We start from the raw sequence: 27,362 nt of genomic DNA, 5'->3' as shown, positions 1-27,362 counted from the left end.
TTTATTGATAAATAATTTGGGAAACAATTTTGCAAGGTAAACAAAGCTAGGATGACCAAGGCGATAGTGTAACATTATAATCTCACTATCTTTATTGACCTTAGAATTTGACACAGAATTGAAAGACTCTAACATACTCTGAGACTGTACGCAACTTGCTTGAGAAACTTGGTTTGAGAATTGACCACATGAGAGGAGGTAGAGCCCGGAACACAGTTCAGCACTGCCAATCATCTTCCCCGATTTCAAGTCCTGAAAAACACACAAGTTTGGATAAAAATTTAGTAACACATTGGAGATCACGGGCCAATTTGCTAATGGACAAAAGATTACAATCCAAGTTTGGAACATGGAGAACAGAGTCAAGATACAAGTCTTTAGTAAGTTTTATAGAACCTGTCCCGGCAATTTTGACTTTGAACCATCAGCAATATGGACGGATGAATGACCATTACTTGGCTTGTAATTTGAAGAATGGTAGCATCTCCTGTCATGTGATCAGAAGCACCTATGTCCACTATCCACGACTTCATTCCTCCTCGATTAGCAGTGAAGGCTACACCGGTAGTACTGCCACTGCCAACCTGGCTTAATAGTTTCTGTAGCATCTCCATCTGCTCTTTGTTGAATGGACTCGGCTCGAGAACAGAGGTGCTCTCAGAGTTGGCAGCCACGTGTGCTCTGCCATCTCTGTCAGACCGTGGCTTTGGTTTCCAATCAACTGCGTTTGCCATGAAGCTTCCAGCAAGTCTCCTTATAATGGCCTGGTTTCTTACAATAATCACACCAAGGCCTATCCCGTTTCTGACGATCTCCACCACTACTATTAAATGACCGAGTCGCAAGGGCAGAGGCATCCAATGTTGGGCAGGTTGCTCTTTGGATCCCATCATCACTTTCTTTCTACTTTCTTCACGCCTAACTTCTGAAAAAGCCTCCCTGAGACTTGACAGGGTTTAATGCCCATGATTCGGCCTCTAACATCATCCAATTCCCTGTTTAGTCCTAGGAAAAACTTGAACAGTCTCTTTTGTTCCACAATTTTCCTGTATGTTGCTGCATCATCAGGACATTTCCATGAGTGAGTCTCGAATAAGTCAAGGTGCTGCCAATACCTTGTGAGTGTGTTGTAATACTGAGTAACTGTCTGCTCTCCTTGGCGGAAGTCATGTAGGGCTGATTCAACCTGAAAGAGTTCTGAAATATTTTCAGAACTTGAGTAAGTTCTTTGGCTGCATCCCATATGTCCTTTGCAGTCCTAAACAGCAAGAAATTTCACCTATGTCATTATTCATGGAATTGATAAGCCATGACATGATCATGCTGTTTTCAATCTTCCACTTCCTGAAACCCGGTTCTGTAGTTTCTGGCATGACTGCTTCTCCAGTGAGGTACTCATCCTTTCCTTTACCGCAAATGAACAGCAACACAGATTGTGACCACTGTAAGTAGTTATGGCCATTTAATTTGTGTCCTGTGATGAGAATAGGAGAGGAATCACTACCACCAAGGTTTGGAATTCAGATCTGCCTCCTAATTCTGGTGACGTGACGCTGGATACTTGTGATGATGCCATTCCGTATTTCGTCATGGACCGGAAAGGTAGAAGAACACTTCCCAAGGCACGTGCAGGGATTGGAGTTGAGGAAAAATAGCCGGAGGACGTCGGAAAAGCTGATCGGAGGGCTCGCGGAGGCAAAAAGACCCCAAAAGAGGCACGTGCAGGGCTTGGATGGCAGAAACAGGTACGTAGGGTGGCTGGTCGGCGTCAGGCGAGCTTGGAGTAGGAAGCGCGTCGCCGGAAAGTGGCTCACGCGCCCTCACGCACCGGCGCGTGAGATGCAGTCGTCGGCCGGAAAGACGCGCGTGGGCGGCGCGTGGATGGTTTCTGGCTCCGGTGTTTTTAGAAAAGTTGTAGATCTCCTCCAGACGCTCCTTGCGGTGTGAAAAAAAAACCGTCGCCGGAAAAGTTCGCCGGAAAAGTTCGCCGGCCGTGAATGTTTTTCTGACGACGATTACCGATCGGAAAGCGTTTTCTCCCTTGGCTCTGAGAACAGGGACTGATGACCGGAATGAGAGATGGTTGGATTGAGAGATGGCCAGAGAGATTTGGCCGGAATGAATGATGGCCTGAATACGAGGTGGCCAGAGGGATTAGGGTTTCAGAAAAACTGGCTCTGATACCATGAAGAATTTCTGAATTCCTTTATTGATTCTTTAGGTACACACCATACACATATATATACACAACTGATTGAATAAGAAAAATCAATCTAGCTTGATTCTCTCCTAAAATTAGGAAACTGAATCATCCTAAATGATCTCTCCTTCTTTATTCCTAAAATACTTTCCTAAATTAAAAAAACCCTAACTTTGAATGCCAAATTTCAACATGTTTAATTTTTTTTTTACATAAAATATAATAATTGTCAACCATAACCCCTACAGAAATATCAGACAAAATTACTCTGATGCTACAAATTCTTTACTGATTATCTTTAATGCAACTCCCCAACTTTAATTGGCTTATTCTGTTAAACTTGTTTAAATCTAAAAGTTGTTTCAATTTTCCTCCTATTGACATCTTAATTTCATAAAATATCCTCCTAGGTATCACTCAGACACTATTAAAAAAGCCTAACATGACAATGTACATCGAGGAAATGCAAAACAATCACTAGCTTACAATATCCGGCACAACCTAGCTGAAGCAACTTGAATGGCATGATCAGATTGGTCTATGGGTTGAGATTAGGTGGCATTCAGCTCAACTAAACCTACCAAGTTGAAATGAAAAATCTTACTGCTCGGGCAGATGGTGCCATAAAACACTATTACTCTAGACATCCACAGATTGGGTCGCATCCTAAACATCTTTTTCTAGAACATCAGATTTCAATATTTCTTCCCTCATTCTCCCATATGAGGAAAATATAAAATACACATTGTATTGAAACCCATTAACCTAGTTGAATTGAGAATTTCTAAAAGCAAGGCAATGAAGCATGGCATAAAAAGCCCAGTGTAGTGTGGCAAGCTCCTGTGTTGCTTGAGTTTTCCTGAGTTGTTTTCTATATCTAGAGACAAAGAGGGCTTCAGTAGTCAGTGATGCCAAAGCTAAGGAGTTGGAGCTTTCTAAAATCCAAGGTTTGTGGAAGATTTTTGGGATTGGAAATCACAGACAGTCGAGGAGTTCTTAGTAGCAATTAATGGTGTGACCCAGTTGGGAAGGGAAAGATGTTTGAAGATAAGATGGAAGGATTCAAACAGAGGCAATTTTTTTGGTGAAAACGAACATGCTGCCAAAAATAGCTTTCATTATCTGGATTGCAGTATGAGAGAGACTGTTGGCTATGGACCATCTCAAGGTCAGATAGTGGAGCACAGTTTGCTGGTTCTACTTGTCTAAGAGGAAAGAAATCATTGAATGATTTAGTAGTTTATTACTCAATTTCTTTGGAGTCATTTTTTTTTTGATAGGAAACCACGCATGAATATATTGATAGAAAAAGAAGTACAAAAGGAGGATGAGGAATCCTCCCACCAAAAGTAAAACTAAACAACACAAAAAAATAAGAAAGACACTACACCGTCCATTGGAACTACACACTGCTAGCCAATCTAGTTGTAATACGTTAAGGGGGATGCCCTTAAAACACGCGGAACAAAAAGCCCAAAAAGAAGCAAGGAAATGAATGGAGTGCCAAAGATTCTCTGAATTCCTAGCTTTGTCCTCAAATATCCTAGCATTTCTTTCCCACCACACAACCCAAATTAAAGCTATGCACGCGTTTTTCCACAGAACTAACCCTCTCTTGGACTTGCCAAAACCTTTATAATTGATGAACATCATGTCTGAAATACTTTTCGGAGGAACCCAATCCATCTTGGCTAGCTGAAATAGTTTGTACCACAACCCCAACGTCATAGAACAATATAGGATGAGATGATCTGCTGATTCTCTTTGCTCCATACACAACTTACAAATGTCAGGGCTAAGAGTTTTGTGGGGTCTCCTCAATTGTAGTAAGTCATTGGTATTTACCTTCTTATGTGCCACAAGCCAGACAAAGGCCTTAACTTTGAAAGAGACTTGAGATTTCCATACAAACTTAGTGGGGAAAAATGGAGATGAATCAGACATTTGGAACATGGCTGTAAAGAAAGACTTGATTGTAAACAATCCTGAAGACAATAAGGACCAAGATCTTGCGTTTGAAGTGGAAGTGGATAAATTCATACAATCAAGAGAGTGCATGAGGCGTTCTAGATCTTGTATCTCAGAATCGGTTAGATTACGACGGAAATTAAAGTTCCATGAGAAAGGGCGAGCCGAACCGAGAATTGAAGATATGAGAATATTTTCATCCATTACTACTCTAAATAGTCTTGGATATTGGTCTTTGAAGATCTAGTCCCCCCCACCACAAATCTTCCCAAAAGCGAATTCTTTCCCCATCTCCTACGACAAACCGAGTATACTTGGAAAAATCCTGAAAGACTTGTGCAATGGCCTTCCAAGGACAACGATGTGATCATCTGACTAGAGTGTTGGCATCCCAACCATTTGAGTGTGTCCCGTAGATGCTAAGAATGACCCGATGCCACAGAGTTGTACTCTCCTTAGGAAACCTCCACAACTATTTCCCTAAAAGAGTGCGATTCCTTAAAGGAATCTTCCCAATCCCCAAACCCCCTTTTACCCTCAGCTTACACACTGCATCTCAACTAACAAGATGATCTCTTTTGCCTTCCCTAACCCCTGACCAAAGAAAGTTCCTTTGCATCCTCTCAACTTTTGCAGCCACTGAAGCTGGAATCTTAAACAGAGAAAGAAAGTAGCTAGGGATGTGGGAAAGGCATGGGTGTAGGAGAGTTATCCTACCACCTAAAGATAAGTAAGCCTTTTGCCACCCGTCTAATCTCCTAGAGATTCTCTCAATCACTGGATCCCAGAATCCACAAACAATTGGATTCCCTCCCAAAGGAAGACCTAGATAAAGTATAGGTCAATCTGAAGCCTTGCAGTCAAGCATCAAGGCTAACCTAGAGAGATGATTCTGATCAAGGTTGATGCTAAAAAGATTACTCTTGTCAAGATTGACCTTAAGCCCAGAAACTTGACCAAACACTAACAACAAACTCTTAAGAGTTTGCAGTTCTTCCTCACTAGAGTTAGCAAAGAGGATGGTATCGTCTGCGAATTGCAGATGGGACACCCTACATCTATTTCTACCTACCCTGAAGCCCTCTAGCAAACTTCTTTCCTCAGCTTTCAACAACATTCTACTCAACACATCTACAACAATAGTGAATAGGAAAGGGGATAAAGGGTCACCTTGCCTTAAACCTTTAGATGCCTTGACCCACCCTTTAGCATTACCATTCACTAGAATAGCATAAGAGACCGACGACAGACAACCTCTCATCCAACTCCTCTATTTAAAACTAAATCCCTTCTTCTCCAACACATGATCCAAAAAATCCCATTTCACATGGTCATAAGCCTTTTCAAAGTCTATCTTGAATACAACTCCCTCCTCCCCTGATCGCCTTTTCTCGTCCACAATCTTATTGGCTATAAGAACTGCATCCAGAATTTGTCTCCCTTGAACAAAAGCACTTTGAGTGGAGTGGATGGTCTCGTGTAGTACTCCTCTTAGTTGCCCTGACTAGACTTTTGCTATTACCTTATAGAGACAAGTGATCAGGCTGATAGGTCTAAAATCCGAAATCTTCTTTGACCGACTCTTTTTGGGCAAAAGAACTATGAAGGAGGCATTGGTGTTTTGATTAATAATCTCACTATTGTGAAACTCTGCAAACACCCTCACTAAGTCTTCCTTGATCAAATCCCAACAATCTTGAAACACTGCAATGGTGAAACCATCAGGCCCCGGCGCCTTATCCCTATCTAACTGAAAGATGACATTAAAGATCTCTTCTTCAGAGAAAGGGGAATCCAGCCTAGAAGCACTCTCTTCTGATATAGGGGACCAATCAATACCTTCTACTCTCTAAGACTCACCAGGAGGACTCGAGTAGAGCTTTTTGAAATAAAGTAATATCTCCTCTATAATGCTCTCGGAATTGTCCAACACCAAACCTCTTTCATTCTCCAAGAATTTGATGAAATTCCTGTTTCGTCTCCCGTTAGCCACTTTGTGAAACAGCTTTGAGTTGCAATCCCCGTCCTTAACCCATTTTACCTTAGCTTTTTGTCTCCAATGAATTTCTTCCCTCAAAATTATTTCCTCTAGCTTTGGAGTCATTATCTATGGTTTTCTCTTTATTTAGTTCTTAAGATAGGATTCTTCATTACCAAGTGTCAGCCAAGGGAGCTGGCCAATTGCCATCACAGTAGGCCCCACACCTCCTTCATTGACACTATCTAGCAAGAAATCCCAGCACCCAGGAGAGTCCATCACTGATTCTAGCCCCAAAAGGCCCTACCCTGTGGTATCTTGGTGATGCTGCAGGGGCCACTTTTGGTCGAATGATTTAGTAGTTTACTACTCAGTTTATTTGGAGTTGTTGTCTATGGTTTTCTCTTTATGTATTTCTGAAGATAGGCTTCCTCATCACCAAGACCCAAGGAGGCCAGCCAATTGTCATCACAGTGGGCCCCACACCTCCCTTATTGACACTATCTACCAACAAATCCTAGCACCCAGGAGTGTCAATCTCTGATTCTAGGGCCAAAAAGCCCTACCCTGTGGTATCTTGGTGATGTTGCAGGGGCCACTTTTGGCTATTGACCTTCCCCTATCATGGCCATATCTTTGCAAGGCCTAACAGGCTAGGGCTACTTCCCAGGGAATTATAAAAGAAACTCAAGTCCTAATCCCATGCTTGGAATTTTGTAAGGATATGTTAGGTGTATCCACTTGAGTCATCCCCCAGCTCTACTGCCAGCCTGTTTAATGGTCAAAATCACCAACCCTGTCACCCCCAACCTCAACCCACGTAGCACAGAAATCTCATGGACAATAAGCCTCCTCTGGCAAGAAACATCAATCAACAATATTGATATGAATGCGGCAACTCGTCACATAAATTACTCCTAGAGGAAGACAAGGAATATCTTTAAAAAAAAAACAAGAAAAAAAAGAAGAAGAGAGAAAGAATAATATTTAGAGATTCAAAGTTCTGATCCTCTTTTAGTCATATCCAAAGCTAACACTAAATTTCATGTTATGTTAGCTTAATAGGTTCCCCCCCATTTTTCTTCTTTTTTTTTTTGAGAGATAGATGGTTAAAAATTTATTTCTAATTTTGTTACAGCAGACACTCTTCAGAGGCTGCATAAATTTTCTTGTGGTATTACAAACATGCTTCAAATGAAGGAAACCAGAATCATCAGCTAACTCCATTTTGAAGGCCATTTTATGGCAGAAGTCATGCTTGCAAGGCTACAAATTCTTTGAAGTGCATGAATAAAGTACATAACTTTGGATGCAGGATCTTGTTTTCTAATCAAATGATAGAAATAACCATTGCTCTCAATACAGGATCTTGTATCCAAATCATATATTCAAACAACTCTATTCTGTGGGGAATGAGAGAGAGGAATGAGAAGAAAATGGAATAACTAGTATGCAATCAGACAACATCATATTATAAACTAAAATTCTAGCAATATAACTCTTCTATTAACCTTACCATTTGAAGCTGCTTAAAAGAACTTCATAATTTACTCAAATATTTTTATTTTTCAGTGATCATATTCATAGAAAAAGTTACAATGTTTAACTAAAAAAATGTGGATTTTTTTTAGAAGAAAAAAATGAGCAAAATGAAAATAAAATTATTGAAAAATTCTAAAATGTAATCTTACACATGGAGGCAATCTGCAGGTATAGTTGAAAGCCCATCATTCATAATGACACGTAGACTCTAAAAGAAAAAGGAACACATCAGTAGGATATAAAATATAGACAAAATATTAGTATATAGCACAAAAGGAAAAATTCGAATGACAGCACTGAAGCCTCAGCATCTGATCACAAGTATGTTATATAAGCTAGATATAGAAGGATACACTTCACCATACAAACAGAGACCAAGCTTTAAAAAAGAATACATGATTGACAATAATTGTCAACAAGAGAGAGTCACCGATATGCATATTAGCAACATTTGACAGTTAAATGTAACTGATACAAATCCAGATTTCAATGGATAACGAAAGATCATCAGCAACTGTTTGCAGGGCATGAAGAAGAAGAAGAGCAAACTGAAGTTCATATGATCATCTACAAACCAGATATAGAATTTGAAAGAGCTTGCAGTCAATCATGTGAGTCTTCAACCTAGCTGTTAGAGCCAAAATGTTTGCAACATGAAGATACAAGGTGTCCATCTATAATTTTATAATCTAAATCATATTGATGTAGTTCTAGCCTGAATCATTTTTTTTTTTAATTTTAAATCATTCTATATGCTAAACAACAAAAACAACAGAAATAACAGGTTCCATTTTACAGCTAAGGTTGACACTCTACTATACAAGGAAAATTGTACAAAAAGATAGATCACAAAAGAATGTACTAGAGGAACCTTTCTTGAAAAAACAACTAGGCACCTCTCAATGGTAGCCCAACCCTAGTGGTGTACATACCATAACTCAACTAAGTTGAATGACATTTAAAGGGCAACCTTTTAATTCATCAATATAAGAGACCCACAAAGAAGTAAAAAAATGACATAAATCCCATAAAGTCTGTGACGTCCTCTCTCACCACACCAGCCAAAGTGAGACAAACAATCTTCCAAAGTGTCTTGCCTTTGGTGGAGTTACCCACATCATCCCTACCTATAAAAAAAGCCCATGCCACAACCCTAAAGTGAATGGACAATGTAGAAATAGGTGGTCACTCATCTCTCCACTCCCCTTACATAGAATACACCACTCCGGCCTGAGAGCTTTGGAAGGTCTTCTCAACTGAAGCAAGTCATCGGTATTCACCTTCTTGTGTGCCACTAACCAACCAAAGGCCTTGATCGATGGGACTTTTGATTTCCAAATAAAATTGGTAGGATGGAAAGGAACTAAATTTGATAATTTGGACATAGCAAGGAAGAAATATTTATTGAGAATAAGCCTAAAGAGGTCAATGCCCATGCTCGCGCATCTAGTATAGATGTGAACAAGTGTACACGAATGAGAGAAGTCGTTAATTCTTCGAGATCCTCAATATCCACATCAATTAGATTGCAGCGAAAAATTAGATTCCAAGAGAGAGAAGAGGCATTGCCACAGATAGCTGAAATGGAGAGATCTCTAACTATGGCAACTCTATAAAGTCTTGGAAACTGTGAACACAACGGTCAATCCCCCCACCACAAGTCTTCCCATAAAAGATTTCTAGTCCCATCTCCCACCACAAAGTGAGTATGGGATTTTGAGCTATGACCTTACACATTTGTGAACTCGTGTGGATTAAAACTTTACCAAAGGAATTGCAAGTAGAGATTGAAAGACCTATGAGCATGTATCGTGACAACAAAGCAACAATAAACAGTGCTCATAGTCTTGTTAAACATGATATGACCAAACATATTGGATTAGACAGACAATTAATCAAAAAGAAAAGATTGATAGTGGACTAATTCGATCTCATCAAAAAGAAAATATTCATCTCATCTAAGTTGTAGCTAACTGACATTTTTACTAAAGGGATTCCTAGTCCAAGTTCCAATTCAATGGTGAGCAAATCGAAAATGGAAAATATTTTCAAATTATTTTGAGAGAGAGTGTTGGAAATTGGTATAATTCCCTAAATTTAGGGATTTGGTTGTATTTGATTAGTTGTATTATATTTGGTTGATTTTATTTATTTATTTTAAATTTTTTTTTTTGTTAGTGATATTTGGTAGAATTAGTCAACTATTATATATGGAGGAATTATGTGTACTATTTTTCCATTAAAATGCTAAATTGGTTTTATCCAATAATGTTCCCCTCCAAAAGGAAACTTGAGTATAATATCAAAGCTTACACATTCTAACAAGATAGCTAGCCTATGATTTGTTCATGATTGATATTGATTCCTAACAATTTACTCTTATTTAGATTTATCTTCAAACCTAATATATGCCCAAAAACCAACAATATGAACTTAAGACTTTGCAAATCCTTTGTTCTATCACTTGAAAAAATAGTATCATCCACAAACTACAATTGTTTTTTTTTTTTTAGATAAGTGCGCATATATATAGAACGAGGCAAAAAGCCACAAAGCATACAGGAAGTATACATAGTAGCCTGAACAAAAAACAACACTCACCACCCCTTAGGGAATGGCAAGCCATTCCAAAAAACCTAAAAGCGAAGAGGACTCCTCTCCCATATACACCCTAGCCCAATTCCACAAGTTACAAACAAAAGAATTCTTTAGATTCTGAATAGCTAGAGAGCCCCCCCTGAAAGCTAATCTATTTCTCTCCTTCCAAACCGTCCAAAAAATCCACAAACTACAATTGTAAAACTTAGTTATACTTCTTCACACCTAAAAGCCATTTGTTAATTGAGAGAAAGATGTGTTACTAATAAAATAATACAAAGCATATGCATATACCACTTTGGCACAAGCAGGCTATTTATCTAATGCCCCAATAGGAAGACCTAAATATAAGAGGGGCTAATCCAACACAACTAACATAGTCAAATTAGTAATTTAGTGAGCATGGGCATTAATTCCTAATAGGATGCTCTTATCTACATTTATTTTTAAGACTTGAAATTAACCAAAAAACTAACAAAACATGCTTGCAATCTCTTTCTTATGGGGAAAACATTTGTGGCTAAAAGAATACATTGTCATTTAACACTACTCTTTTGTTATGTGGAAGAACATGGATATAGAAATCATGGAGGGACTTTTTAGTTTTTCATTAAGATGAAGTCATCACTTAGGCTCCATAGTTCTCCCACTTAATGATATGTATTCTTTTTACAAGTGAAAAAAACAAGTTTGGAAAGGAAGGCACAACCATGAACATGGAATGGATGGCACGGGAATCGACATTTCCCAACTAGTTATCCAAAATTTCTATTAATTTTTCTAGCACTCTTTTTAATTGATATCAATTTTGGACATAGATCTCCATTAATATGTTTTGTGTGTGAGCGTGCAAAACTATAAGGCAAAATGAAATGGGAAACATTATGATTAACGAGGGACATTTTGTGTGTGTGGGTAGGTATTGGTCAGCGGTAGGGAGGGCAGGTGTATACCTATCAGAAAAAATGAAATGACATATATTATGAGTCACGATGGCATTGTGTGTGTTGGTGACAATATCATTCACAAAAAAAGGACAATGTGTAGGTGGGTGGTGGAGGTATAGATATAAGGAAAAATGAAATGAGAAACCTTATGATTAACTAAAAAAATGGACATAGTGAATGTGTGTGGAATACTGTGATTCATTATAAAAAATAAGGAAAAATTAAATAAGAAACATTATGATTCACCAAAAAAAGGGCATTATGTGTGTGTTTGTGTGTGTGCATGTAAGCAGAAAATTTTTACATTCCACCCAACTAGATGTTTTTCCCTTACCTGGAATCCTAAAGTGACAAGATCCTTCTCTGATGCATCAGCCACACACCTTAAGGAACAGAAAAAAGGGAAAATTCAACCAAGGAAGCAGAACCATTAAAACAAGAGAATAAAACGCAAGTCAGCAAGTAAAAGTAAAACCTCAACATTTCAAGAATATCTGGCCAGCTGTAGTGCAACTTCTCTCCGTGCCTCTGAAAGGAAAATTTGCAGAAAAAGCATTGAACATGTGCCAGAAAGCAAATGTGTTATGATAGCTCAATAACAGGTGATGTTTCCACCTGCCATTTCCTTGATGGCATAGAGTGGTCTGTAAGAGGGAGGTATGCTCCTATGCAAGGTAGTAGAATAGCCAATCCAGGACATACTAGATTGTTCTAGAGAACTCTAGGAAATCCTAGACCTACAAGGTGACGCTAAATTTTTCTAGGATATCTAGAATGCTTACACGAGGAGTTAAAATAAGCAGAAGATGGCTTAATTGGTTGCTATTATGGGATGTATGCCATGTGTACTGTTCCTAACCAACCAACATAACCATGGGTGATGCAACACACCATACAACAAAGGAATCCTCGTAAAACTCTCATAAAAATACAAGTCCACTTACTCTTTAGTATGCACTTTTTGTGTGTGCTCGCCTAACCTTCTCTAGCTAATAAATTCCATCAGCCTGCTAGCTAAATAGGCAATTTGTGCGAGTCAAGTGTTGCAAAAGCATCTTTGCGTGGAAAACAAGAATTCTATGATAATAGAATGAGTAGCATAATATAGAAAGATGTGTGACATTTAATCATCCTTAAGATGAAATAAATTACCTCTAACACATGGAGAAGAATTTTCAAAGCTCCAACACGACCATCAGTGATTTGACTAGAAAAATAAAGGACCCGTAATGGGGATATGACAGCACACTCAAGTGACCTCAACTCTGAATTGATGGTTTCCATCTGGAGAGAAATTCAGTCAGGAGCAGTGTCAATCCCTAGTTTAAGAATAATATGTAGCTGCTAAACAAAAAGGATGACAATTCTCACATCATGAGATGCACTATGGGCCTTAGATGGTATATATTCCTGAAATCGATCTGAACCTAAAACAGCACAAATTGATTGATCCAATGCGTCAAGCGCCATATTTCGTAAATGCTGGTTAGAACTATTGGTAAGCTGCAAAATATTCTTGTGATGTCAAGAATGATGTAAAAAGTGAAAGCATAAAGAACTATAAAAAGAATAACAGTTATATTCACCTCAAGAAAATAGGTAACAACTTGATCCCATAATGGTTCCACTCCTGTGATACAGTAGAAAATTTCAGAATAAAGAAACTGGTACAAAGTATCTGAACTCAAGAATCCTAACTTCATATAACTCCTCATTTAAAGGATGCCCTATGTAAAATCATGAATTAAAAAAGAAAAAAGAAAAAAGAAAAAAGAAAAAAGGAATGAAATTCATAAGTCACCATCACAAATTATTTGCATTAAAAAGATGAAGCACTATCAGAAAGATCATACCAAAGAATAAAATGAAAACATACAGTAGAGAGAATCTTGACAAAGACATGACCAAAGGAACTCTGAATAAAGCACATCCATCAACATTCTATAGAAAGCCACAGTGGACGATGGAAATGAAGGACACAGAACCCCCTGAATGGTGATATAGTTTTTTTTTTCTTTACTTATTATTATTACCTGAAACAATAATTCATTGATAATGATTTGAAAGTACATGTGAACGATGAGGAAACCTTCCCGAAAATCTTACCTACTATACTCCTTTCTCTCGTAGGCTTACACACCTGGTCCATCCAACAAGTTCATCTCTCTTCCCTTACCCCACTCCTAACCAAAGAAGATTTCTTTGTATACATCCAATCATCTAAGTCACTTAATTGGAACTAGGGAAACTGATAAGAAATAAGTGACAATAAGTGAAAAACATGAGTTACACAAGAATTATTTGGTCACCAAAAGATAAACAAGCTCTTTTTAAACCATCTAATCATTCAGAAACCTTTCTAAGATTGGATCCTAAAAGGAAACACCATTTGGATTACCCCTTAAGGGGGAGACCCAAATAGGATAAGGGCCAATAAAAAACCCCATAAACTAAGAAGGAAGCTAAAGCCTGAACTTGGGCCTTATTTACATTTAACCAATAAGGTCCTTTCATCTAAATCTATCTTGAGATCAAAGATAGGCACAAATACCATCAAAAGTAGCATAAGGATTTGCAAGTCAAGTGACCTAACTCATGAGAAAAAAAAAAAAGATAGTGTCATTTGTAAACTATAAATAAGTTACACTCGTACTAGACTACCAACCAAAAAGCCCTCTAAGCCACACTACTTTGTTTTCAACATCAATCTACTCAAAACATCAACCACTATGGTGAGAAGAAAGGGAGATAGTGGGTTAACTTCTCTTAAGTCCCTAGATGTCTTAACTTGTCCTCTAGCACACCTATTGATTAGCGTGGAAAAATTAATTGTCAATAATAAGCATCCACAAACCCAAGATCTCCATCTTGCTCCTGAACATTTTCTTTCTGAGGCATGATTCAAAAGATCTCACCCTACATAGTCAAAAGTTTTTTCAAAATCAATCTTAAAGACAATCCCTTCTTTTGAGCATCTTTTCTCATCTGCTACTTCATTGGTGACTAAAACTACATTAGAAATTTATTACCCTCGACAAATGTTCCATAAGAAAGATGAATAGTCTCATGTCAAACTCCTCTTAAGCACTTAGACATCAGTTTTGTTGTATCATTTAGAGGCTAGTCACCAAGTTTATTACCTTTAGGCTAGTCACCAATGAAAGTGGCATCAATGCTCCTATTAACTGTCTCACTCTTTAAGAATTAGTTTACAAACTAACATAGCTCGACATGATTTATGAGATTCATGAGCCTAAGTTGTATTGGTGTAAAATATTTTTCGATAGGTAAGCAATGATGTAATTAAGAACACCAAACAAAAGGGGTAGACCCTATGTAATCAAAGATGCACACACAAAAGAACAAAAGGAAAAGAATGCCAAAAGCAACACATAAAGCCATCAAGCCCTGATTTAAACTATTAATGAAGTCCAATAATGTGTTGTTCAAAATCCTCGAAGACTCCCTTGACTGCTCAATGAGAGACTTCGAAAGACTTCCTTCAATTTTTGACTTGCATGCTCCTCCTCCTTGAACATTTTACCATTATGCTCTCTTCAAATATACCAGAACAAACAAAGAGGAGCTATATGTCATTCCTTATTTGCTGCTTATCCATGCCTATCGTTTTCCAACTGATAAGCAGCTCCTTAAGTGACTCTCAAAATATCCATTGCATTATGAAAATTGCCAATAAAAAGTCCCAAAGTGTTCGGGTTTATCACAAAGAATGAGAATGTGATTTACTAATTCATCACTAGGCTTGTAGGGAATACATCTATTCACTTAAAACAAACCCCTCCTCAAGTTGTCAAGGGTTAAAATCTTAACCCATACCATTTCCCAAGCAATGAAAATCACTTTCAAAGAACCAAATATGCCCCAAACCCCTTCCACAAGAAAATGATACAAGTTTACCATGCACAAGGAGTTAAAGCAAGACTTCACTTGGACCTTCCCACACCTCCTTCCTTACCTACCACCAAAAGTTGTCCTCTCCCTTTGCCATACAATCTTACCTTATGAATTCAAGTAATAAATCACTACCTCTAGCTTCCAATACTAGAACTACCTCAAAAATGAGGAGACCAATAACTGACTCCAGCTCTAGCTTCCCACAAATCAGGTCCTCTCGCATCTTTGACAAGGGCAATTCTAAAATGCATAGGAAGAGCCTCTTTCAAAGAGCACCCTCCCTTCCTACTTGTCCAAACATGGCCCTCAAACCATTTTTGACTTGGATTGAGGTTCAAAGATCGAAATCAGCCCACCCTCTTCTAATGTCTTTCTGCAAACCCACTCCAAAAGCCTCCCTAACCTCGCACATGCACCACCCCCATCCACTACTCCAAACTTGCCTCAAATTACCCTCTTTCGTTGACTATTCCTCTCATTTTCAAATCTCTAAAGCCATTTACCAGGCAAAGCACCACTAGAGTTTCCAATTTTCTAATTCCTAACCCCCCATACTTTTCATCTCAGCAAACGATCTTCCAATTCACCAAAAGTCCCTCCTACTTCCAAGAGGATAGTCTCATTTTGAATCTTTCCTAAACCAAATTCCACACTACAAGGCTCTCTAAAAGGCAAACCTAGGTATGTAGAAGGGAAACTACCCACCCTAGAACCAAACAAAGAGCCCAATCTATCTACCCCTTGCACCTTCCCTACCCTCTTCTAGAATCAGATTGTGTCATCCCCTTCCCATTAGAGGTTATCTGGAACTCTTAGATCCCTTCTAAGGTGAGCTTTTTCACTTGGGAGGCATGTGGAGGTGAGGTGTTGACTTTAGATCAGCTCCAAAGAAGAGGGTGGACATGGTCAACAGGTGTGCCTTGTGCAAAGAGGAAGCGAATCCATTGATCACATTCTTCTTCATTGCAATAAGGCAAGGATATTATGGCAGTTGGTGTTTTCTATTTTTGATATTTGGTGGCTTATCTCTACAATGGTTACAAACGCTGTACTAAGGTGGCATGGCCCTTTCATAGGTAGAAGGTGCATTAAGGCTTGGAGAGCCACTCCTTTATGTTTATTTTAGACTATTGGGAAGGAAAGAAATCGAAGATGTTTTGAAAGTGAGAAAATGTTAGACCAAAGACTCAAATGCAATTTCTTTAATAATCTATCTCTATGGATTACGGTGTATATAGGTGGAGGCTCTATATATTTGGTTGATTTTATTGATTGCTTGGGTCTTTACTGAAGGAGGGAGTATTTTTTGTTTCCCCTCTTTTTTGTTTAGCCTTCTGGTGCTTATAGTATACGACCTATATACTCTTGTGCACTAGTTGCGCTTTTAAAACATTCATGAAACCAAAACAATTGAGATGAAACAATAAGCACCAAAAGGCTAAACAAAAAAGAGGGGGAAACAAAAAATACTCCCTTCTTCAGTAAAGACCCAACCACAAATGAGAGGGTCACCTTACTTTTGACCCTCCCTGCCTTACTTTTGAAATGCAACAATTGAGGACCTTCATAAGCAAAACAAAAAGATAAGGAGAAAGAGGGTCACCTTGCCTCAAGCCTCTATAACTTTAGAAGAAGGTTGCAAGAATAGCATTCACCAGAATTGTGCCGTAGATATGTAATAATAAACCCACCAAAACTATCTCAATCTGAACTCCATTTCCAATTGACATAATCATAAGCTTTTTCTATGTCCAATTTACACACCATCCCCACTCTTGAACTCCTTTTTATCAAATTTGTAGCCTTATTAGCAATTAAGACTGTCCACAAAGGCATTCTGGGACCCTGAAACCACCTTCCCAATAACCTTTTCTACTAGTATAGACTTTGGGTGTGACAGCAGTATCCATGTTGAGTTGACATAAGTTTGAAGGGATAACATGGCAAATCCATGTGAAAAGATGTATAGGTTACTCTAAGGTGCATGCAAGTATTAGAAAGAAAATCTAAGAATAACAAATTCCAAAATGCATTTCCCATAGCAAGAAACACAGTTCTTGTTGATAGATCATAAATATCACATATCTTAAAGAATAAACAATAACACCACAGATGAGATTCATAATTCATAAATTAAGCTTAAAAATGTAGAAAGTCATGGTATAAAAGATTACATACTGTGGAGATTATTGACAAGGATGGATATCATTCTTTCCACCGAAAAACTTATGCTGCCAACCTTTTGGTTCGATGCTTGCCCAAAAACACTTGAGGTTCCAGGAATGCATTGATGTGACAACTCACATAATGCACAAAGAAGTGACTTAACTGCAGATATATGCATCAGCGCTGAGCTCTCGAAAAGCTTCACAAAGGAGAGAGATAAAAGTTTAAAACATTTTGCCCAAAAGTTTGCCCTTAAAAGAAAAAAATCACGAATGCGCTTTTCTTACCTGAGAATTCAAAGAAGAGAGAACACTTAAGTCACTGTATTGGCCAGATGATTCCCTTGTAAGCTTTGGGACAGTGGCAGATACCTCCTAAACATAGCAATGAGATGAACTCATAAACTTTTATGACCAATCTTAACCATAAAACTTGTTGGATTAATACAACCTTAAATGAAAACAAACAAATACCCATCAAAATATACTGGAATCATTATGAAGTTTATATATGCCAAGGTTACATACGACCTATCAATACATACATACATACATATATGATTGAAAACAACAAATGTATTAAATTTGTATTTCTCTCCTTTGTATTTATTCCTCCTAGTGGGGCTTGGCACTTGGTTACTTTTTAAGCTTTTTGTATATCCTTGAAGGATTGCCCTTATTTCTTATACTTCTCCTTTTAAGATAAATGACGATAGTTGATTCCATTTTTGAAAAAAAATGTCACTATTGACCTATTTCCAAATTGCTCCTTTTTCAATTGCATATCACCAACTCCACTTACATAAAAGTGCCTTCTTAAGCAAAGAAAGGCATTTAATGCCTAACCCCCCTTAGTTGTCTCTATGCACACTATCAGCCACTTCACAAGATGCATTAGTTTCTCAAATGCCCCACCTCTTCAGAGGAAATCCCTTTGAATTTTCTCCAACCTTAGTCTTACTTTCCTCGGAATACTAAACAAAGATAAAAAGTATGCAGGAAGACTAGATAATGTGCTCTTGTTCAACATAAGTCTACCCCTGTTAGAGATATGAATCCACATTGATAAGTCTTTTGTGAAGCCTCTCTTCTACCTTATCCTGGATCACCATTGATCTAAAAAGAGCACAGGTAAGTAAATAGAAGTCCTCCTACATTGTACCCTAACTTAGAGACCAACTCCTTAACATGCTTCACCCTACCAATATGAATCAGCTTAATCTAAAGTAAGTTAGTTTTAGCCCTAATAAAGCTTTGAACCACATGAGCAACTAGCTTAAATGGATCATTTGATCTTAGGGAAGCTGCATAGAAAACGAGAGTGTAATTTGCAAACAACAAATCAAACACCACCACCCCTCAACCGAACTCTCGAAACCCTCCCTAACCCTTATGAGAAGACAACTAAGGGCCTCTATTGCAACAATAAATAAATAAGTAGAGAGAAGGTTCCCTTGCCTCAAACCCCTAGAGCCTTGGTAAAATCTAGTCGGGATACCATTAACAATGTATATGACCTTCAGTGCAGGATCATGGTTCTTGAAGGCACTCAAGGAGGTCTTTAGCATGTATTTAAAAAGGAGTTTAGAGTTTGATCACTAAAGGGCCAATGGTAGGTTTGCAACATCATCAAGGGGATCGAGGCGTGTAGAGTCAACAAATCTTTAAGACAGTGAAAGTATCCATAGTTTGGATGCGGAGTAATACCATTTGCTAAACTAATCTACATTTATTCTTTAGTGAAGTGTTTGCTATTGCATAACCTATGGTTCTTCCCTGCTAGGGTTTTCCATGTATATAAAATGTTTGACTTTTTGTATAATTGATTTTTCATTGTGAACTGAAAATGGAACTACATTAAAATTAATTGGATAAATTTTGATCAACTTGGTAAAGTTTAAGCAGAAAACTTGATTGATTCACTTCCCTTTAGGTCAATCCATATATCAAGGCAAAAAATTTGTAACATTTGATGATGATATGATTTAGTTTTTGCTAGGGTTTCTCAGAATAAGAAAAGAAAAAGGGAAAAGAAAATTTCAAAACTATATTCCTATTTTACCATAAAGGACCTGTTTTTTTAACATGAAACAAAAATATCTTTAGAATATAGAAGACTCTACAAGGAAGGATGAGATATCCATCCAACAAAATAAAGAAGGATACTAGAAGCCTAAAACAGGCCTCCAACTGAGCTTCTTGAGCAAGTTTTTACTTAAATGCTTTAATGTGGATTATCTCACAAGACGTGAAGAAGATATTTCAAGTAAAAAGAGTATTGTCTCAAGGGCAAGTTTTTCCTAACTGAGCATAATGCACTTGCTGATGTAAGAATTATCATTAGTGAGTTCCTGATGGCATGGGCGCATCCTAAGGCAGTGAAGAGGGATAACAAGTGGTGTAAGATATGTGGCATATTAGTTATTCATGTTCTCATTAGATGTTTTAAGTATTTGAGGTTCTCATTTTCACCTATCATTAAATATACATAGAGCAAATATTAAATCAACTGCTAACAGCTAGATGTTTCATCAAAGTAAGGTGTTTCCATAATTACCTGTGTGGCAGCATGTGGAGAGTGGATTGCTCGATCTAAAGCTGCTAGAGTCTCCAACACCTACAAATATTTGACAGAGACAACTATAAGAAATAAACTTAGGCTATCTACAAATATAAACTTAAAAGTTATTCAACATACCAAAACCCAAGAAGGGCCCAATACATTATGCAAACGATGAGCTATGTTGAAAAGAGTCCTTAAAGCCTGAGTTGCAAGAGAAATTAGAAATCAATCATGTAAAGGATGGACAAACATGCAGGAAAAAAGAAACAAAAATAAAGAAAGAAAAAAAAAAAACACTCATTTCATAAACAAACTAGCTGCAGAAAAAAATTTAGTGCTGAGTTTCAGGGAGGAATACAAACAGAAACTATTTAGTTCTAGGAAATGGTACAAATAAAAATGCTGGAAAGACAATCAAATCCATACCTGCACATTCTTGGGCGTAAGGACAATACTATCCCTCTGGTCTACCAGTGGTTCAGAACGTCTTGAGCCAGGAGACTGTAAAGCATTGCTGAATTATCAATTATAATACAATATTTCAGCCTCCTTATATTTATAAAATGTTAAAATTTGATATGAAAAGCATATAAATGTTGAAGAAAAGAAAACTAAGAAATAACAGTAAAATATAATTAAGATATGAAACATGAGAAGTAGAATACTTTGATTAAACATGGATATGCTTGAGTGTGTGTGCGTGTGTGTTCCATGTGCAAACCACATGAGTTTTAACTGGTAAGAACAAGAACGAGAAGGCCGAAGGAATGCAGCTTATCTACTTTTACAGAAGAAACTAAAGTGCTAGCATTTGCAGCAATCTGCAGACCTCGTATTCGTCTCATCAAAATAAGAATAGCTACAGAGAAATATGGCTCACATAACAAAATTCACTGAATTCTTCACCATGCATACCTCCTCCTTTCAACTTCACTGGGGATATTGATTGTAAATTTGCATAGTGATGCTAGGAAAGAGTTTAAAGGTTCTATAGCACGAAGAACCCCACATGCCTGCACAGTAATCATGAAAATTATCAACTTTTCCAGGGGTTTTTTTTGATAAATAAGCACAGAATATATTAAAAAGAGGCAAAAAAGCCACAAAGTATACAGGGAGTATACAAGCTAGCTAAGCCTCACAACCAAAAAGAAAAGCAAAAAACCCCACCAACCCTTATCTAGAGGCTAACCACTCCAAGAAGCCTATAAGCCACAAAGTAACTTTTCCAGGGGTTAAGAGCCAAAAAACAGCTTTTTTCTTTTTCTCATTGTACTAAAAAATCAATAAACAATGTTCAAAGCTGAAGCCATATTTATCATATTCCTCATCTTGTTTTTTTTTTGTTTTTTTATCAGATATTATATTCTTCACCCTGTTGAAAGGTGATAAGAAAATAATTAAGTTATTTAACTTAATATTACCTGAGTAAATGCCTGATAGCCTTTTAATATCTCCAACACAATAGCCTCTCCTTGTGACCTTCCAAATTAACATCAGGTCAGATACAGAGAAACTGATCTTGTTCAAGATTACTAAATCTTTTATATGGCAACTTCATCATACCTTGATAAAATCAGAGACAATGCATCAAGTATAGTCAACCACAATGAATCAACCATTGAGATGCAGAGAACTGCAGTTTTCCCAGTACATTTTGCCGGTGGATCACTATCACATCTGGGAGATTCAAGCTGTTTGAGCCAGTAGAAAAGAAGACAAACAAACTTAAAAACTGAAGGAGAAAATAGTAACCCCAGACATAAACAAGACATCAATAAAAAACCAAAGGGAAATTAAGGCATGAACAAACAAACTTATCATGCACATGTACACACACCTCCCCAACATCCACGGCTTCATCGGTCAAAGTAGCCACAGTAAAGACAACACCCAAGAGACCTTCAACTGCCAATGTAATTGCATGTGCTTCACTTGCTACCAAGACTGCAGCGTTGGATGCGTCATTATCTAAGCTCCACTCAATCCCTGCAGGAAGTGCAAGTTGTCATTCTGCATGGGCAATAGGAATAGCAACAAATGACAATTGATGAAGCAAGAATTCCAAGAATACAATATTCAAATGCTCCTGAACTTGAAAAGGTTTGCAACAAGCTTGTTTACATCCGCTAGCATGAGAGAGAAATCTTCAAAACAGTCAACTCTCAAGGCCTGGCTAGAGCTATCTTTTTTTTTTCATCAGACACTGGCAAAAACTATCTTGGAGTCATAAGAACCCCAATCCTCACTTCTTCTACCCAACAAATCATGTTAATCTTGAGAAATAACTTGAAATACTTAAATACCTGGATGAGAAATCTAGGTTTTGTTTTAGTTAAATATGGAATAAATACATGAGGTAATAAATAAGATTTCATCCAGGATCCAGTAAACTCTCTCTAACAATATCACTAAGAAGCCTTTCCACCAATGCAGGTTGTGGATACTTCATCAAGCAGACGAGGATAAGGAACATGACAAAAAAAATTTTAGCTTCCCCATGATTCTTTGCTATTACCGTCCACAGTGGGATGCAAAACAAACATTCCTTCTGGGAGATCCACAATTCAATAATTCACTTTCAGCACTAAATTGCTACCGATGGCCATGTTAGGAACATACACATAGGAAATATTGAGAGGAAAATGACGTAAGCTATGAGGTAGGTTCTAGTTCTCCTATATGATGGGAACAATAAAGAATTTCGCATCTTCCTTTGGAACAGCTCTTTCTTTATAATAAAAAATTCACCTGTGGACTGAACAACTCAAAAGGAGCTGAACTGCAATGAACAAAAAGATGGTGAATTCATTCCTTAACCTAACAGAGATGGAGAACCATCTGAAATAGCTGATAGAATATAATGATTATCACCCAACACCATGCCTAAGATATGGGAGTATGAGATTCAATCCATTAGGTGTAAATTTTCCACAAGATAATTTCCACTGGTTATTGTGATTGAGCTTTGCTCACACTAAACTTTTATAAGAATAAAAACAAAAAAGGAAAGGTTGAAAAAGGGATTCTGACGGCGAATCAATCAACTAGACAATGGCTCATTTGATTGACAGATGCTGCATGTATCTTGATCCAGAGAAGATAGTTCAACATTTTTTCATTCAGTACCAGGTATGGAAGGAGAGTGTGGAGGACAATCCTGGTATGGAATGAAAGAAAGAGGAGTCTTCATTGATAGGTTGGCTTAAGGTTCTTGCTATGGCTGTTAAGAAGCTGGAAGATTTATTCTTCAAGTCCTTGTTTGTTTCCTTGATGAGTGTTATAAGGGAAGGGGGCCAATCCTTTTAGGTTTCATTAATAGGTTGGCTTGAGGCTCTTGTTATGGCCATTGTTGTTCTTTTAATTATTTATTTTTTCTATGCTTTAGGTGTTCCCATATACTTCTCCTGAGCTAGGCTACACCTCCTTTGGCATTCTTTAATACATATTCTACTTAGGGGCAGAATCCGCTTGGCACTATACTCTATTATTATCTTTGGAAGGATGGAACTATTGTATTGATTAGTTCATCTTTCCCGCTTTCAAGCTTCAGTGTGAAAGTACTTTTCAAAAAATAATATAAAATAACAGTTTCACTTCCATGAGCCTTATTCCCTAACAATTCTCCCAATTACCATCTTATAGATATTTCAGATGAGTAATAGAGTTGCACCATTACAAAGAGATACTAAAAGGAATATCTAGAACTAACAAAGAGGATAGCTGGAGCAAAAGACCATCACACTCCTTGTGTCAAGAAGAAAGCTCCAATGGTCATACTGAAACATGCACTAAGAAAAGTTTGCCTTTTTTTTTTTTCTCTAGAAAACTAATGAAATTCTTGAACAAAAATCTCCAGACCAATCCCCAGAACTCCTTGTAAAAAACTGTACCCCTGCTACTATATTTTAAAAGCTTCACAAATAGTAACACCTATTCTTCGAAGTCTAAACTTCACCTCCAGCCACTCTGTCTTCTGTCTACCAGTAAAAAAATCATGAATGCCAAAGATCAAATTAAGATTATAATTAGAAGTAACACTTTGAAAAATAAATACATAAATAAATGGAAAAAACCTTATCTTGACCTCTGAATCCAAATTATTCCACCATTATTATATTTATTTTCTCCCAGCTTTCACAGGAAAGTGAATAATTTTCGATCTCCATTAGCCTTTTTTTGCCAGTTGATTCCAGATATATAAACCAACTAAATTTGGCTGTTAAATACATTAGTTTAATCTTCGCTACTTGAACAACTGTTCGAGATGATTCACCAAATAGCAGTTCAATGATTCCAACAGCAACACAAAGAACCATGAATGAAAAAAGTCTTTAAAATAAGAAGACCATAAGATTTTTATCTCTGTTATTGATGTCAAGAAAACCATAACTAACCAAACTATATAAATTGCAAAAAAAGAATACTTGGTGCCCTTTTAAACATTTGATGTAACAACGAACAAACTGATCACCTTTAGCTTTGCTGCTAAACATCCCTGCAACAGCTGTCAGGCTCTCCTCACTGGTTTCCTGAACCTAGAAAATTAACCATTTTCATCAATCAAGGACATGATCTTCATTGTTTAACTGCACTATTTAAATAAAACTGCTTTTTTCAGAAATTGGAATTTCTGTTGGAGGAGAACCATGAGCAAAGGGCATTAAAACACCAGGGCTATCAGAAATAGAGATATATGTGTGATGCTCCATAACGGACAGTAATTAGGACACCCACATCATAATGAACAATCCAATCATGGCATGAAGGGGCGGAGAAGATAATCAAAAAATATTCCAAATGGAATGGAGTTTACAGGGGTACCTATTACATGCACCATTAAGGATTAGGAGGCCATTAGTGTGAAAATGGAGGTGTTATTAATCATTAGATTCATAACCACAAAGGGTTCCCTAAATTAAATAGTGTTGTTAATGTCATCAAGCAGATCTTCTTGTTCTTCAAGGCCTCAAAGAATCTAAGTCAATGAGACTCGATGCTTGAAAACTAAATGAAATTCATAACAAGTCATCAGTTGGGCTTTTGTTCATGATTCAAAGTCTTCAACAATCACCTATCTCATTAAGCAGAAGGGAAACTTCATCCTGGGAATGGTGGTGGATTATAATTGGGTACTGTGTTCTGCCAAAAAAGATCCTGAATTCTTGGGCAAGGGGTATCAAGTATGAACTTTAAGAGACACTTCCACCCTCCTTAAGGTGGATTCAACCAAGGGTTGACCTTTTTTTCTTTTTAAATCCCTTTTCGTTCTCTTTCCTTTTATAGTTCCTTTTCTCTTCCTCTGAAGGAAATATCTTTCTTCCTTGTACCTGTTTTCTTCTTTTAATATAAATCATTCAAGAGAGAGAGAGAGAGAGCACATCTTTCACCTGTAAGCTTGAAACAACTCGAGCAAGAGCTTTAACCATACCCTCAACAACATTAGTGTTCTTTGGATGCCTACAATGAGAATCAGAATCAATAGTTTGCATACATAATAATTGACTGAGATTCCTTTTTTACGGACAGAAAACAAAGGAGGCTAGAATTATAGGAATTTCTCCACAATAAAAAAATATCTTCATAGATTATAATGAACAAGATAGTTTGACTAAAGTCTAAATGTTATTCTAGAGTGTTGAACAACCAATTTTCGTAAAAGCTCAAACTTGTAGGATTTGGGTCCATAATGCATACCATGCACTCTAACACTTTCCCTCATGTGTAGCCTCTTTTAACCTTACACATGGGCTTAATAAATTGGGAAACAAAGCAGCCTCTTTTGGGCTTAACAAGTTGAGGAAATAAATATGCAATGAGGTTTAAACACATGACTACTTCGATAACAAGTTGAATAACCAATTTTCCTAAAAGTTTAAGCTTGTGGAATTTTGGTTTACAATGTATATAATGCATTCTAACATAAAACAATTACTCTTCCCGAAGATCACACAGTATGATTATATATTGTATTCATTCACATAGTATGATTGTGTGACAAGAGACAAATGTTAGGATTTTTGAAGATAAGGGGAGATCGAAAGGGATGTTATGGGATTTACTTCACTTCTATTCCTCTCTATGGGCCTCTTGTATTGTTGCTTTTAGAGGAGTTACTCTTAGTATTATACAACCCAACTGACTTGCAGTTTGTGATTCAAAGGTTTGAGATAGTTGGAGGTTATCTTTGTACATAGTTTTGTATAGAGAGGTGTTTTCTTACTTTGATCAGAATCTGTGTTTTGAGGGGCAAACCTCTCATCCTTCTCTTGTACCTTTACTAATATTAATATAATATTTTTCGTTTTTGATAAAATATATATATATAATCCTACCATGATAGAGTGCTATATATATATATCTAGCACTCTATCATGGTAGGATCCAAACAAACAAACAAAAAATAAATAAATAAACAAATAAATTAGCTAATAGAATGAAAACATGAAGCACAACTAATGAGCATTTAAGAAATATCACAAAAATGACTTGTCACACATGAAGCTTATTTTTTCCCCCTAAAACAAAAACAACGATTTTCCTTCATCTTTAAAGATAAATACAAGAAGAACAATCTTTCAAAGACGTACAAAAAAAAAATGGTTAGAAAGCAACCAAGTGTCAAACCCCACAAAAACTAGCTCATCCTCACAAATAAAAAACCAAGGTACACCAAAGAGAAATATTGCACACTTAAGGGGGAAGAAAATCTCAAAGAAAGCCAAAAACTTAACTCATTGATTGGCTAATTAGTCTACAACTTGGTTGGCTGAATGGGGAACCCAAGAGAAGGAGCAACCCAACTCACCAACAACCTCTATGATTTTTCAGATCCAATCATCAAACTTCCATGAAACTCTTTCCTTATCAATCACCCAATATATTACAATAGCAGAATTTCCCTCTATAGTTAGGTTAAAAAGGCTTAAAGCTTTCGCCTACAACAAATTGATGACCGCTTTACTGGATGAGGCTTTTTAACCAAAGCACCACCCCTATAAGAAATCTCTCTAGATCTTTTTCAATCTTAAGCTAACCTTTTCTCCGAATTGCAAAAAGTGACATAAAATAGATAGGAAGGCTAGATAGGGTGCTTTTTATCGATGTTGGTCTTGCCCTTTTTGTTGTCTCCTCTTATCCAAACCCACAAACTTGCAATTAAGGAGAAGGTATGACACTGTAACTGGAAATACCTATTTTAGGCTAAAGATTGCTAACAAAAGCATCCATAACTCCCTTATTCTATCACAATGAATCAAAATGTGATGGGTTGAATCTTCAATCTCTTTGCATAAGCTACATCTATCTACCATTGTCCACCCCCTCTACATTAACATGTTTATAGTTAAGATCTTCCCTCATACTACTTCCCAAGTGAGAAAACACATTCTCAAGGGAGTTGTAGAGCCCCAAATTTGTTTAGTTGGGAAATCCATTCCAGTATCAACACATAAGGAATTGTAATAAGACTTTACATACTAAGATG

General features: G+C 37.2%; 1 protein-coding gene across 1 annotated transcript in view; it reads right to left on the bottom strand.

The window, feature by feature from the left end:
• Positions 1 to 27,362, bottom strand: part of LOC117929677 (protein MON2 homolog) — a 101,040-nt gene that overhangs the window by 30,233 nt on the left and 43,445 nt on the right. The window contains exons 13-29 of the mRNA XM_034850043.1: positions 25,267 to 25,336; positions 24,351 to 24,414; positions 21,717 to 21,865; positions 21,443 to 21,570; positions 21,301 to 21,358; positions 20,792 to 20,889; positions 20,303 to 20,390; positions 20,012 to 20,077; positions 19,871 to 19,930; positions 17,602 to 17,688; positions 17,327 to 17,513; positions 12,820 to 12,863; positions 12,605 to 12,736; positions 12,386 to 12,517; positions 11,709 to 11,761; positions 11,568 to 11,616; positions 7,838 to 7,896 (exon numbers count right to left, since the gene is read on the bottom strand). Of these exons, the coding sequence (XP_034705934.1) occupies positions 7,838 to 7,896; positions 11,568 to 11,616; positions 11,709 to 11,761; positions 12,386 to 12,517; positions 12,605 to 12,736; positions 12,820 to 12,863; positions 17,327 to 17,513; positions 17,602 to 17,688; positions 19,871 to 19,930; positions 20,012 to 20,077; positions 20,303 to 20,390; positions 20,792 to 20,889; positions 21,301 to 21,358; positions 21,443 to 21,570; positions 21,717 to 21,865; positions 24,351 to 24,414; positions 25,267 to 25,336 (1,524 nt within the window). The remainder of the gene's footprint in view (positions 1 to 7,837; positions 7,897 to 11,567; positions 11,617 to 11,708; positions 11,762 to 12,385; positions 12,518 to 12,604; positions 12,737 to 12,819; positions 12,864 to 17,326; positions 17,514 to 17,601; positions 17,689 to 19,870; positions 19,931 to 20,011; positions 20,078 to 20,302; positions 20,391 to 20,791; positions 20,890 to 21,300; positions 21,359 to 21,442; positions 21,571 to 21,716; positions 21,866 to 24,350; positions 24,415 to 25,266; positions 25,337 to 27,362) is intronic.

Source organism: Vitis riparia, chromosome 14 (genome assembly GCF_004353265.1).
Source record: "Vitis riparia cultivar Riparia Gloire de Montpellier isolate 1030 chromosome 14, EGFV_Vit.rip_1.0, whole genome shotgun sequence".
Classification (NCBI taxonomy): Eukaryota; Viridiplantae; Streptophyta; class Magnoliopsida; order Vitales; family Vitaceae; genus Vitis; species Vitis riparia.
Note: the sequence above shows the minus strand (reverse complement) of the source record. Positions and strands in the feature narration are given on the sequence as shown.